Source organism: Bos grunniens, chromosome 1 (assembly GCF_055505025.1).
Source record: "Bos grunniens cultivar Pamir isolate PY7600 chromosome 1, Bosgru_T2T1.0, whole genome shotgun sequence".
NCBI classification, from domain to species: domain Eukaryota; kingdom Metazoa; phylum Chordata; class Mammalia; order Artiodactyla; family Bovidae; genus Bos; species Bos grunniens.
The window spans coordinates 115,100,296-115,115,682 of record NC_141165.1 but is presented as its reverse complement, the minus strand read 5'-3'; the positions used below and the strand labels follow the sequence as shown (position 1 = coordinate 115,115,682).

At 39.5% G+C, this 15,387-nt stretch overlaps 1 protein-coding gene across 1 annotated transcript; it reads left to right on the top strand.

Moving 5' to 3' along the window:
* The first annotated feature begins 202 nt into the window (after positions 1-202).
* LOC147380145 (olfactory receptor 5AC1-like) lies at positions 203-1,126 on the top strand. Its single transcript, XM_086414427.1, has one exon. It carries the CDS (start codon positions 203-205, stop codon positions 1,124-1,126), a length of 924 nt encoding a protein of 307 aa, XP_086270553.1.
* Positions 1,127-15,387: the final 14,261 nt, after the last annotated feature.

Genomic DNA, 15,387 nt, shown 5'->3' with positions numbered 1-15,387 from the left:
AAAGAGTTGGAAATGATGGAGCGACTAATACTAACACTCTTAGGTGTGTTTTAAAAAAGAAAGACCCTATACCTTTATATTTGTTCAGTAAAGGGCATCTGAAATGTAGAAATATGAAATTGCAATCCAGTGTAAGTTTTCATGAACCTTGATTAATGTTTTTCCTTTCAATTCTCCACTGCAGTGATCAGCCTGAGTGGATATGATGGAGGCAAACAAGACTCTGGTGACAGAATTTGTTCTCACAGGACTCACAGATCTCCCAGGGCTGAAGGTCCCCCTGTTCCTGGTGTTCCTGGTCATCTACCTCACCACCATGGTGGGCAACCTTGGGCTGATTTTTCTCATCTGGAAGGACCCCCATCTTCACACCCCCATGTATTCATTCCTGGGCAGCTTAGCCTTTGTAGATGCTTGTTCTTCATCTTCCGTGATTCCCAAAATGCTTGTCAACATCTTAGACAAGAGTCAAATGATGTCTCTCTTTGAGTGCATGGCCCAATACTATTTTTTTGGTTCCAGTGCCACCACAGAATGTTTCCTTCTGGTGGTGATGGCCTATGACCGCTATGCAGCCATATGCAGCCCCTTACTTTACCCAGTGGTGATGTCCAACGGACTCTGCACTTGCTTGATAAGTGCATCATATGCAGTTGGTTTTCTGCAACCTATAATACATGTAGGATTATTATCTAGATTAACTTTCTGCAGGTCTAATACAATACATCATTTCTACTGTGAAATCTTGCCACTTTTTACAATTTCTTGCACTGACCCATCTATTAATGCTTTGGTGCTTTTTATTTTTGTCGCTTTTATACAGGCTTTTACTTTTATGGGTATTATAGTCTCCTATACCTGTGTCCTCTTTGCCATCCTGAAAAAGAAGTCTGAAAAGGGCAGGAGCAAAGCCTTCTCCACGTGTGGTGCCCACCTGCCCTCTGTTTCCTTGTTCTATGGCACTCTCTTCTTCATGTATGTGCGTCCGGAGTCTGGCCAGGATCAATATCAGGATAAAATGTATTCACTGTTCTACACGATTATAATTCCCATGCTAAACCCCTTTATATATAGTCTAAGAAACAAGGAAGTTTTAGGTGCACTTAGAAAAATAATAAAAAAATAAACATTTATTTAAAAAAATGTTCATTGTCTTTGCTTTTTACTCTCCTTTTACATAAAGTATAATAACTGGACCTGGGTTTTGCACACAGGGGCCAGCTAAGTAGTTGTTAAATCAATTAATAATAATATTTAGATTCTATATACTTGCCTTAGTTATAAGTGAACCTAGGTCCTCAAAATAACTGATGAACAGAGTAAGATATCACTGACTTGTTATTGGTTTAAATCCATTATGAATGAAACTGCAGTTCCCAAATCACTAAGCTTGAAATATGTATAAGGTCTTCTATTTCCAGATACACATGTTTTAAAATTTTTATGAACTTACATGCTTTTAAAGGAAGACTCAAGTCCACGTGAAATTTCTATTTATAAAGTACTCACACTCTCCAAAATAATTCCTGAGCACATAATTTTTCAAAACCTTCTCTTCAGTTAATACTTATAATGAAACTTGAGGTAGTTAAATGAACACATCTAAGAGTTTTAAGAGTAATTTTAAAAATTAAATTAGATTTGTATGTTATTCCTAAAAAGGTACAAAAATTAAGAAATGATAAAAATAGTTAATTTTCCTATAATTTAAAGCTTTTAACTTTTTAAAAGCTTTAAAAAACTTCTTTTTCTTAATTTATTAAGTAATCTTACTGAGTCCCTTTTCCTGACACACACATACTGAATGAATGAATTTGTATATGACTTTACTTTCAGTTTTCACTTTCATGCATTGGAGAAGGAAACAGCAACCCACTCCAGTGTTCTTGCCTGGAGAATCCCAGGGACGGGGGAGCCTGATGGGCTGCCGTCTATGGGATCTCACAGAGTTGGACACAAATGAAGCGACTTAGCAGCAGTAGCAGCAGCATAAATGCATGCATATATATATATATATATATATATATGGAATTGGCAGCTATACAAATAATAGGTATGTTGGACCAAATCATTATTGCATAACTTAAATGGAATTTTCTTTACAAAAGCTAAACATAGTCTCCAACTAGTCCTTTTGCCCTTTGCATCTTAACTTTGTAACATTTCGCCTTGTAAATATGTTAGTGAGAAATAAAGGAAATGATATCTCCATGAACATGACACATTCTCCTGACCCCTAGCCTATTAACTGATCTGAGGAAACAAGCAATTTGTTGGTCAGATACCCCAAAGCCCCAAGTGGGCAGACGGCCTTCAGTACAGTGTGTTTGGGATTTGTTTGCTCAGACCCTTGATCCTGTGATGCATCTGAGCTCTGCCTCTGCTATGAGGACTCATTCTAAGCAGCTTGCTCCCCATGGATGCAGAAGCTCTGTAGGAGTTCCTGTTTCCATCTCTTCACAGTCAGAGTGAAGTGAAGTCACTCAGTCGTGTCTGATTCTTTGAGACCCCATGAACTGTAGCCTACCATGCTCCTCCGTCCGTGGGATTCTCCAGACAAGAATACTGGAGTGGGTTGCCATTTTCTTCTCCAGGAGATCTTCCCAACCCAGGGATCGAACCCTGTCTCCCGCATTGCAGGCAGATGCTTTACCGTCTGAGCCACCAGGGAAGCTCATTCACAGTCAAAGCCTGTGGCAAAGCTTTCTTTTTTCTTAAGGGCCACACAGACTGTTTAGGTTTGGCCATTATGCAATTGCTGTATGTCAATAGATAGTCATTCTCCATATCCTTTATATCTTTAGTATTTCAGGCACTGTGGTGCTTGAGTCCATGCTTTTAATCACTACTCTTCTATATTACTGTAATGTCTTGTAAGAGGGGGAAGAAAATACCAGATGGGAGAGGAAAAAATAGCCAAATATGAATAAGGAGTAGTAAGTGTTTGCCTAAGAGTAAAGTAAGAAAGGTCTTGTAGGTCTTCATTGAACCATTCAACTTGAGCTTCTTCAGCGTTACTGGTCGGGGCATAGACTTGGATTACCGTGAGATTGAATGGTTTGCTTGGAAATAAACGGAGATCATTCTGTTGTTTCTGAGATTGCATCCAAGTACTGCATTTCAGACTCTTGTTGACTATGATGGCTACTCCATTTCTTCCAAGGGATTTCTGCCTACGGTAGTAGATATAATGGCCATCTGAGTTAAATTCACCCATTTTGGTCCATCTTAGGTCGCTGATTCCTAGAATCTTGATGTTCACTCTTGCCATCTCCTGTTTGACCACTTCTAGTTTGCCTGGATTCATGGACCTAGCATTCCAGGTTCCTATGCAATACTGCTCTTTACAGCATCTGACCTTGCTTCCATCACCAGTCACATGCACAACAGGGTGTTGTTTTTGTTCTGGCTCCATCCCTTCATTCTTTCTGGAGTTATTTCTCCACTGATCTCCAGTAGCATTTTGGGCACCTACTGACCTGGGGAATTCATCTTTCAGTGTCCTATCTTTTTGCCTTTTCATATTGTTCATGGGGTTCTCAAGGCAAGAATACTGAAGTGGTTTGCCATTCCCTTCTCCAGTGGACCACATTCTGTCAGACCTCTCCATTATGACCCATCTGTCTTGGGTGGCCCCACATGGCATTTCGTATTTTCAATGAGTTAGACAAGGCTGTGGTCCATGTGATCAGATTGGCAACTTGCCTGTGATTTCAAATCCTAAAGGATGATGCTGTGAAAGTGCTGAACTGAATATGTCAGCAAATTTGGAAAGCTCATCAGTGGCCACAGGACTGGAAAAGGTCAGTTTTCATTCCAATTCCAAAGAAAGGCAATGCCAAAGAATGCTCAATTGCACTAATATCACATGCTAGTAAAGTAATGCTCAAAATTCTCCAAGCCAGGCTTTAGCAATATGTGAACTGTGAATTTCCAGATGTTCAAGCTGGATTTAGAAAAAGCAGAGGAATCAGAGATCAAATTGCCAACATCCACTGGATCATCAAAAAAGCAAGAGAGTTCCAAAAAAACATCTATTTCTGCTTAATTGACTATGTCAAAGCCTTTGACTGCATGGATCACAATAAACTGTGGAAAATTCTGAAAGAGACGGGAATACCAGACCACCTGACCTGACTCTTGAGAAACCTATATGCAGTTCAGGAAGCAACAGTTAGAACTGGACATGGAACAACAGACTGGTTCCAAATAGGAAAAGTATGTCAAGGCTGTATATTGTCACCCTGCTTATTTAACTTCTATGCAGAGTACATTATGAGAAACGCTGGGCTGGAAGAAGCACAAGCTGGACTCAAGATTTCCAGGAGAAATATCAATAACCTCAGATATGCAGATGACACCACCTTTATGGGAGAAAGTGAAGAACTAAAGAGCTTCTTGATGAAAGTGAAAGAGAGTGAAAAAGTTGGCTTAAAGCTCAACATTCAGAAAACGAAGATCATGGCATCCAGTCCCATCACTTCATGGCAAATAGTTGGGGAAACAGTGAAAACAGTGTCAGATTTATTTTTTTGGGCTCCAAAATCACTGCAGATGGTGATTGCAGCCATGAAATTAAAAGATGCTTACACTTTAGAAGGAAAGTTATGACCAACCTAGACAGCATATTAAAAAGCAGAGACATTACTTTGTCAACAAAGTTACATCTTTTTTTTTTTTTTTTTCTGAGAATATCTTTTATTTTTTTTTGCCTGCCAGGTACTTCTTTTTTTTTTTTTTTTTTTTCAATTTTATTTTATTTTTAAACTTTACATAATTGTATTAGTTTTGCCAAATATCAAAATGAATCCGCCTCAGGTATACATGTGTTCCCCATCCCGAACCCTCCTCCCTCCTCCCTCCCCATACCATCCCTCTGGGCCGTCCCAGTGCACCAGCCCCAAGCATCCAGCATCGTGCATCGAACCTGGACTGGCAACTCGTTTCCTACATGATATTTTACATGTTTCATTGCCATTCTCCCAAATCTTCCCACCCTCTCCCTCTCCCACAGAGTCCATAAGACTGTTCTATACATCAGTGTCTCTTTTGCTGTCTCGTACACCGGGTTATTGTTACCATCTTTCTAAATTCCATATATGTGCGTTAGTATACTGTATTTATGTTTTTCCTTCTGGCTTACTTCACTCTGTATAATAGGCTCCAGTTTCATCCACCTCATTAGAACTGATTCAAATGTATTCTTTTTAATGGCTGAGTAATACTCCATTGTGTATATGTACCACAGCTTTCTTATCCATTCATCTGCTGATGGACATCTAGGTTGCTTCCATGTCTTGGCTATTATAAACAGTGCTGCGATGAACATTGGGGTACACGTGTCTCTTTCCCTTCTGGTTTCCTCAGTGTGTATGCCCAGCAGTGGGGTTGCTGGATCATAAGGCAGTTCTATTTCCAGTTTTTTAAGGAATCTCCACACTGTTCTCCATAGTGGCTGTACTAGTTTGCATTCCCACCAACAGTGTAAGAGGGTTCCCTTTTCTCCACACCCTCTCCAGCATTTATTATTTGTAGACTTTTGGATCGCAGCCATTCTGACTGGTGTGAAATGGTACCTCATAGTGGTTTTGATTTGCATTTCTCTGATAATGAGTGATGTTGAGCATCTTTTCATGTGTTTGTTAGCCATCTGTATGTCTTTTTTGGAGAAATGTCTATTTAGTTCTTTGGCCCATTTTTTGATTGGGTCGTTTATTGTTCTGGAGTTGAGCTGTAGGAGTTGCTTGTATATTTTTGAGATTAGTTGTTTGTCGGTTGCTTCATTTGCTATTATTTTCTCCCATTCTGAAGGCTGTCTTTTCACCTTGCTAATAGTTTCCTTTGATGTGCAGAAGCTTTTAAGGTTAATTAGGTCCCATTTGTTTATTTTTGCTTTTATTTCCAATATTCTGGGAGGTGGGTCATAGAGGATCCTGCTGTGATGTATGTCGGAGAGTGTTTTGCCTATGTTCTCCTCTAGGAGTTTTATAGTTTCTGGTCTTACGTTTAGATCTTTAATCCATTTTGAGTTTATTTTTGTGTATGGTGTTAGAAAGTGGTCCAGTTTCATTCTTTTACAAGTGGTTGACCAGATTTCCCAGCACCACTTGTTAAAGAGATTGTCTTTAATCCATTGTATATTCTTGCCTCCTTTGTCGAAGATAAGGTGTCCATATGTGCGTGGATTTATCTCTGGGCTTTCTATTTTATTCCATTGATCAATATTTCTGTCTTTGTGCCAGTACCATACTGTCTTGATAACTGTGGCTTTGTAGTAGAGCCTGAAGTCAGGTAGGTTGATTCCTCCAGTTCCATTCTTCTTTCTCAAGATCGCTTTGGCTATTCGAGGTTTTTTGTATTTCCATACAAATTGTGAAATTATTTGTTCTAGCTCTGTGAAGAATACTGTTGGTAGCTTGATAGGGATTGCGTTGAATCTATAAATTGCTTTGGGTAGTATACTCATTTTCACTATATTGATTCTTCCAATCCATGAACATGGTATATTTCTCCATCTATTAGTGTCCTCTTTGATTTCTTTCACCAGTGTTTTATAGTTTTCTATATATAGGTCTTTAGTTTCTTTAGGTAGATATATTCCTAAGTATTTTATTCTTTCTGTTGCAATGGTGAATGGAATTGTTTCTTTAATTTCTCTTTCTGTTTTCTCATTATTAGTGTATAGGAATGCCAGGGATTTCTGTGTGTTGATTTTATATCCTGCAACTTTACTGTAGTCATTGATTATTTCTAGTAATTTTCTGGTGGAGTCTTTAGGGTTTTCTATGTAGAGGATCATGTCATCTGCAAATAGTGAGAGTTTTACTTCTTCTTTTCCAATTTGGATTCCTTTTATTTCTTTTTCTGCTCTGATTGCTGTGGCCAAAACTTCCAAAACTATGTTGAATAGTAATGGTGAAAGTGGGCACCCTTGTCTTGTTCCTGACTTTAGAGGAAATGCTTTCAATTTTTCACCATTGAGGATAATGTTTGCAGTGGGTTTGTCATATATAGCTTTTATTATGTTGAGGTATGTTCCTTCTATTCCTGCTTTCTGGAGAGTTTTTATCATAAATGGATGTTGAATTTTGTCAAAGGCTTTCTCTGCATCTATTGAGATAATCATATGGTTTTTATTTTTCAATTTGTTAATGTGGTGTATTACATTGATTGATTTGCGGATATTGAAGAATCCTTGCATCCCTGGGATAAAGCCCACTTGATCATGGTGTATGATCTTTTTAATGTATTGTTGGATTCTGATTGCTAGAATTTTGTTAAGGATTTTTGCATCTATGTTCATCAGTGATATTGGCCTGTAGTTTTCTTTTTTTGTGGGATCTTTGTCAGGTTTTGGTATTAGGGTGATGGTGGCCTCATAGAATGAGTTTGGGAGTTTACCTTCCTCTGCAATTTTCTGGAAGAGTTTGAGCAGGATAGGTGTTAGCTCTTCTCTAAATTTTTGGTAGAATTCAGCTGTGAAGCCGTCTGGACCGGGGCTTTTGTTTGCTGGAAGATTTTTGATTACAGTTTCAATTTCCATGCTTGTGATGGGTCTGTTAAGATTTTCTATTTCTTCCTGGTCCAGTTTTGGAAAGTTGTACTTTTCTAAGAATTTGTCCATTTCTTCCACGTTGTCCATTTTATTGGCATATAATTGTTGATAGTAGTCTCTTATGATCCTTTGTATTTCTGTGTTGTCTGTTGTGATCTCTCCATTTTCGTTTCTAATTTTGTTGATTTGATTTTTCTCCCTTTGTTTCTTGATGAGTCTGGCTAATGGTTTGTCAATTTTATTTATCCTTTCAAAGAACCAGCTTTTGGTTTTGTTGATTTTTGCTATGGTCTCTTTTGTTTCTTTTGCATTTATTTCTGCTCTAATTTTTAAGATTTCTTTCCTTCTACTAACCCTGGGGTTCTTCATTTCTTCCTTTTCTAGTTGCTTTAGGTGTAGAGTTAGGTTATTTATTTGACTTTTTTCTTGTTTCTTGAGGTGTGCCTGTATTGCTATGAACTTTCCCCTTAGGACTGCTTTTACCGTGTCCCTCAGGTTTTGGGTTGTTGTGTTTTCATTTTCATTCGTTTCTATACAAATTTTGATTTCTTTTTTGATTTCTTCTGTGATTTGTTGGTTATTCAGCAGCGTGTTGTTCAGCCTCCATATGTTGGAATTTTTAATAGTTTTTCTCCTGTAATTGAGATCTAATCTTACTGCATTGTGGTCAGAAAAAATGCTTGGAATGATTTCTATTTTTTTGAATTTACCAAGGCTAGCTTTATGGCCCAGGATGTGATCTATCCTGGAGAAGGTTCCATGTGCACTTGAGAAAAAGGTGAAATTCATTGTTTTGGGATGAAATGATCTATAGATATCAATTAGGTCTAACTGGTCTATTGTATCGTTTAAAGTTTGTGTTTCCTTGTTAATTTTCTGTTTAGTTGATCTATCCATAGGTGTGAGTGGGGTATTAAAGTCTCCCACTATTATTGTGTTATTGTTAATTTCTCCTTTCATACTTGTTAGCATTTGTCTTACGTACTGTGGTGCTCCCGTGTTGGGTGCATATATATTTATAATTGTTATATCTTCTTCTTGGATTGATCCTTTGATCATTATGTAGTGACCTTCTTTGTCTCTTTTCACAGCCTTTGTTTTAAAGTCTATTTTATCTGATATGAGTATTGCTACTCCTGCTTTCTTTTGGTCCCTATTTGCATGGAAAATCTTTTTCCAGCCCTTCACTTTCAGTCTGTATGTGTCCCCTGTTTTGAGGTGGGTCTCTTGTAGACAACATATGTAGGGGTCTTGTTTTTGTATCCATTCAGCCAGTCTTTGTCTTTTGGTTGGGGCATTCAACCCATTTACATTTAAGGTAATTACTGATAAGTATATTCCCGTTGCCATTTACTTTATTGTTTTGGGTTCGAGTTTATACACCGTTTTTGTGTTTCCTGTCTAGAGAATATCCTTTAGTATTTGTTGGAGAGCTGGTTTGGTGGTGCAGAATTCTCTCAGCTTTTGCTTGTCTGAAAAGCTTTTGATTTCTCCTTCATACTTGAATGAGATCCTTGCTGGGTATAATAATCTGGGCTGTAGGTTATTTTCTTTCATCATTTTAAGTATGTCTTGCCATTCCCTCCTGGCTTGAAGAGTTTCTATTGAAAGATCAGCTGTTATCCTTATGGGAATTCCCTTGTGTGTTATTTGTTGTTTTTCCCTTGCTGCTTTTAATATTTGTTCTTTGTGTTTGATCTTTGTTAATTTGATTAATATGTGTCTTGGGGTGTTTCTCCTTGGGTTTATCCTGTTTGGTACTCTCTGGGTTTCTTGGACTTGGGTGATTATTTCCTTCCCCAGTTTAGGGAAGTTTTCCACTATTATCTCCTCAAGTATTTTCTCATGGTCTTTCTTTTTGTCTTCTTCTTCTGGAACCCCTATGATTCGAATGTTGTAGCGTTTAATATTGTCCTGGAGGTCTCTGAGATTGTCCTCATTTCTTTTAATTCGTTTTTCTTTTATCCTCTCTGATTCACTTATTTCTACCATTCTATCTTCTAATTCACTAATCCTGTCTTCTACCTCTGTTATTCTACTATTTGTTGCCTCCAGAGTGTTTTTAATTTCACTTATTGCATTATTCATTATATATTGACTCTTTTTTATTTCTTCTAGGTCCTTGTTAAACCTTTCTTGCATCTTCTCAATCCTTGTCTCCAGGCTATTTATCTGTGATTCCATTTTAGTTTCAAGATTTTGGATCAATTTCACTATCATTATTCGGAATTCTTTATCAGGTAGATTCCCTATCTCTTCCTCTTTTGTTTGGTTTGGTGGGCATTTATCCTGTTCCTTTATCTGCTGAGTATTCCTCTGTCTCTTCATCTTGTTTAAATTGCTGAGTTTGGGGTGTCCTTTCTGTATTCTGGCAGTTTGTGGAGTTCTCTTTATTATGGCGTTTCCTCACTGTGTGTGGGTTTGTACAGGTGGCTTGTCAAGGTTTCCTGGTTAGGGAAGCTTGTGTCGGTGTTCTGGTGGGTGGAGCTGTATTTCTTCTCTCTGGAGTGCAATGAAATGTCCAGTAATGAGTTATGAGATGTCTATAGTTTTGGGGTGACTTTGGGCAGCCTGTATCTTGAAGCTCAGGGCTGTGTTCCTTTGTTGCTGGAGAATTTGCTTGGTATGTCTTGCCCTGAATTTATTGGCCCTTGTGTGGTGCTTGGTTTCAGTGTCGGTATGGAGGCATTTGATGAGCTCCTGTCAATGAATGTTCCTTGGAGTCAGGAGTTCCCTGGAGTCAGGGTTTGGACTTAAGTCTCCTGCTTCCGATTATCGGTCTTATTTTTACAGTAGTTTCAAAACTTCTCCTTCTCTACAGCACCATTGATAAAACATCTACATTAAAGATGATAAGTTTCTCTACAGTGAGGGTCACTCAGAGAGGTTCACAGGGTTACATGGAGAAGAGAAGAGGGAGGAGGGAGTTAGAGGTGACCCAAATGAGATGAGGTGAATCAATAGTGGAGAGAGTGGGCTAGCCAGTAGTCACTTCCTTATGTGCACTCCACAACTGGACCACTCAGAGATGTTCACGGGGTTATACAGAGAAGAGAAGAAGGAGGAAGGTAACAGAGGTGGCCAGAAGGATAAAAGGGGGGAATGAAAAGGAGGGAGACAGATCCAGCCAGTAATCAGTTCCCTAAGTGTTCTCCACCATCTGGAACACACAGAAACTCACAGAGTTGGGTAGAGTAGAGAGGGGTTAGGGAGGAGACACAGGCGACCTGGTGGAGAAAAAGGAGGGTCCAAAGGGAGAGAGAGCAGTCAAGCCAGTAATCTCACTCCCTAGTGAAAAATGGGTCCTGAAGATTGGGTCCTTAAAGGTACAAAATTGGTAACAAATACATAAAAGCAAAAATCAAAAATCTAGAGTAGAGTTTGGAATTTCAAAAATATGATGTTAAAGAAAAGAAGAAGGAAAAGAAAGAGAGAAAGAACGAACAAACAAAAACAAACAAGGTCGCGAAAATTATAAAGAAAGTACAGGTACAAAACTGATAACTAATACCAGAAAGCGAAAATTAAAAATCTAGAGTAGAGTTTGGAATTTCAAAAATACGATGTTAAAGAAAAGAAGAAGGAAAAGAAAGAGAGAAAAAACGAACAAACAAAAACAAACAAGGTCGCGAAAATTATAAAGAAAGTACAGGTACAAAATTGATAACTAATACCAGAAAGCAAAAATTAAAAATCTAGAGTACAGTTTGGAATTTCAAAAATACAATGTTAAAAAAAAAAAAAAAGAAGAAGAAAAATAAAGAGAGAAAACAAACAAACAAATACGAACAATGTCACAAAAATTATAAAGAAAATACAGGTACAAAATTGATATCAAATACCAAAAAGCATAAATTAAAAATCTAGAGTAAAGTTTGGAATTTCAGATATACAATGTTATATAAAAGAAGAAGAGAAAGAAACAGAGAAGAAGAAAAAAAAAAAGAAAAAAAAAAAGTCACAGATATTATATAAAAAAAAACTATAGGTACAAAATTGATAACATATACCAAAAAGCGAAAATTAAAAATCTAGAGTAGAGTTTGGAATTTCAAAAATACAATGTTAAAGAAAAGAAGAAAAAAACAAAAACAAAAACAACAACAACAAAAAAAAACAAGGTCAAAAAATTATAAAATATATATATGTGAAGTTTGCTGAAGAAGAAAAAAATAGGGTCTTTTTTTTTTTTTTTTTTGCAAAGTAATAGGTTATAAAAGTGAAAATTAAAGGAACAATAGAGGACTTAAATTTTTTTTTTTTTTTAGTTAAAAAAAAAAAAGAAAGAATGATCGTAAAAATAATAAAAATATATCTAGGAATTTTTTGTTTTTTTTTTTTTTTGTGGGTGTTGTGGGTTCAGTTCATTTTTGGCTAGTTCCTTGGTCAGATTTATGTTTCTCAAGATCTATAGGCCCCTTCCTATGTAGTCCGTAGTAACCACAGGGTTTTGATCTATTGCCTGTAGCTTCCAAGGCGTTTCCCTCTGTTATATCTTCTTCTGTTTGCTAGTCTCTTCAGTATCTGGTTTCCGCCCTGACTCAAAGGGCACGGTGGAGGACACTTTTTTTTTTTTTTTTTAGGCTTACTTGTTCAGTCGCGCTGTGGGGATGGAGGGAGGGATGCTGCAAACAAATAACACTGGCGTGGGCTCGCAGTGCCTCAGCCACCCTGGGTCTGCCCCCGCTCACGGCGCGTGTAGCCTCCCTGTCCACACTGCTCGGACTCTAGGTTGTTCTGCCGGGAACAATCCGAGGCTGGCCCTGGGCTGCATGCACCTCCCGGGTCCAAGCCGCTCAGGTTCAGGCACTCGGGTAGTCCTCAGAGGCGCAGACTCTGTTGGGCCTGCGTTTTGTGCTCTTCCCAGGTCCGAGCGCCAATTTGCTCTTCCCAGGCGAGCGCCAATGCTGCGACTTATCGCCTCCCCGCCACTCGGTTATCTGGATGTAAAACCGGCGCACCTTCTCAGGCAGATGTTGACCGTCCAGACCCCCAAGAAGTTTTAGTTAGCAAAGAAGCCTACTTACAATTTTATAGATAATGTCTCTCTGGGGCTGCGATTGCCCCCTTCCAGCTCTGGCTGCCTGTCACCGGAGGGGGAAGGTCTGCAGCCGGCTATCTCTGTTCAGTCCTTTGTTCCGTGTGCGGGCCTGGCGGTCTTAGGTTAGGGCTGGCTTTTCGCGTGGTAGGTATCCCACAGTCTGGTTTGCTAGCCCAAATTATTTCGCTCAGATAGCGCTCAGGGTATTCAGGCCAGATTCTTACTCTCAGCGATGCAGCCCACGCCGCGCCTCCCTGCCCAGCCCCGGTTTGCTAATGGCGGATGCAGGCGTCTGCGCTGCTTCTCTGCTGGGGGAGTTACCGTAGGGCTCGCAATCTGCGAGTTTTAAATTGTTTATTTATTTTTTCTCCCTGTTATGTTGCCCTCTGTGCTTCCAAAGCTCGGCACAGATTCGGCAGTGAGAAGGTTTCCTGATGTTTGGAAACTTCTCTCTTTTTAAGATTCCCTTCCCGGGATGGAACTCCGTCCCTCCCTCTTTTGTCTCTTTTTTTTTGTTTGTTTTTAATATTTTTTCCTACCTCCTTTCGAAGAGTTGGGTTGCTTTTCTGGGTGCCTGATGTCCTCTGCCGGCATTCAGAAGTTGTTTTGTGGAATTTACTCGACGTTTAAATGCTCTTTTGATGAATTTGTGGGGGAGAAAGTGTTCTCCCCGTCCTACTCCTCCGCCATCTTGGCTCCTCCCCAACAAAGTTACATCTTGTCAAAGCTATGGTTTTTCCAGTAGTCATGTATGGATGTGAGAATTGGACTATAAAGAAAGCTGAGTGCCGAAGAATTGATGCTTTTGAACTGTGGTGTTGGAGAAGACTCTTGAGAGTCCCTTGGACTGCAAGGAGATCCAATCAGTCCATCCTAAAGGAGATCAGTCCTAGGTGTTCATTGGAAGGACAGATGTTGAGGTTGAAACTCCAATAGTTTGACCACCTGATGTGAAGTGCTGACTCATTGGAAAAGTCCCTGATGCTGGCAAAGATTGAGGGCGGGAGGAGAAGGGGATGACAGAGGTTGAGATGGTTGGATGGCATCACTGACTCAATGGACGTGGGTTTGAGTGGACTCCGGGAGTTGGTGATGGACAGGGAGGCCTGGTGTGCTGCGGTTCATGGGATCGCAGAGTTGGACACGAGTGAGTGACTTCACTGACTAACTAAAATAGGAAAACAGAATGATGATGCTAATGGCTGAAGAGGCACAGGGAAGGAGATGGAGCTGGCCAAATCTCAACTGCATTTTTCATGTAACGCTTGTCCTTGTACTAAGAGAGTGGCAGTGAGCCTCAGATCTTGCTTCCTGACTTCATCTTTCTTTGTGAAAGTTTAGGTCACTATGCTAGGTTTTCCGTAGGATCTTGTGCACTCTTTGCAGAAACTTATCTTACATGGTTTTCTGTTCCATGTCAAAGATGGTTTGGAATCCACCCAATACCTGTAATAATCCATGAGTACTGGGCATTTCAGGTAACCCTCAATTCAGTTTACAGCATATCATAAAAAGGAATAATTTTTGATGTATCAGATCCTGTTGATAAGTTACAGAACCAGGAAATATATGCATGTCATCAACCAGGTCTTGAATATTTTCTTCTTCCTCACCCAGAGAATACAGACAGTGACCCAGAGAATACAGACAGTGATTCTCACTCTTGGTTATCAACCCAAACCAAACAAATTAGAATTTGTAGAGGGGTTCTCTGCAATTGTAGTTTTATAAACCTCTTGAAGTGATTCTAATGTATAGCCAGTGTTGATAATGACTGGAAACAAGTCTTCTACGAGACTTGACAAGCCTTCTGTGAAAATAGATGATTCAGTTCAGTTCAGTTCAGTTGCTCAGTCATGTCCGACTCTTTGCGACCTCATGAATCACAGCACGCCAGGCCTCCCTGTCCATCACCAGCTCCTGGAGTTCACTCAGACTCATGTCCATCGAGTCAGTGATACCATCCAGCCATCTCATCCTCTGTCGTTCCCTTCTCCTCCTGCCCCCAATCCCTCCCAGCATCAGAGTCTTTTCCAATGAGTCAACTCTTTGCATGAGGTGGCCAAAGTACTGCAGTTTCAGCTTTAGCATCATTCCTTCCAAAGAAATCCCAGGGTTGATCTCCTTCAGAATGGACTGGTTGGATCTCCTTGCAGTCCAAGGGACTCTCAAGAGTCTTCTCCAACACCACAGCTCAAAAGCATCAATTCTTCGGCAGCTTTCTTCACAGTCCAACTTTCACATCCGTACATGACCACTGGAAAAACCATAGCCTTGACTAGACGGACCTTTATTTGCAAAGTGATGTCTCTGCTTTTGAATATGCTATCTAGGTTGGTCATAACTTTTCTTCCAAGGACTAAGCATCTTTTAATTTCATGGCTGCAGTCACCATCTGCAGTGATTTTGGAGCCCCCCAAAATAAAGTCTGACACTTTTTCCACTGTTTCCCCATCTATTTCCCATGAAGTGATGGGACCAGATGCCATGATCTTCGTTTTTTGAATGTTGAGCTTTAAGTCAACTTTTTCACTCTCCACTTTCACTTTCATTAAGAGGCTTTTTAGTGATTATCAGTTCACAAAAAGCATCCTGCAATTATTCCCTAAGAAATTCTTTTCTTGCCTTATTAGCGTCTCATATTTAGGCAGGTACTTAAATTTTAGCTGGACAGTTCTCCATTTTCTGTCTATATTGCTGCTGTTGCTGCTGCTAAGTCGCTTCATTCGTGTCCGACTCTGTGTGACAGCATAGACAGCAACCCACCATGCTTCTCTGTCCATGGGATTCT

Bases quoted from the DNA above. Each gene is read 5' to 3' on its own strand.
- LOC147380145 (XM_086414427.1), top strand. From the start codon at position 203: ATGATGGAGGCAAACAAGACTCTGGTGACAGAATTTGTTCTCACAGGA.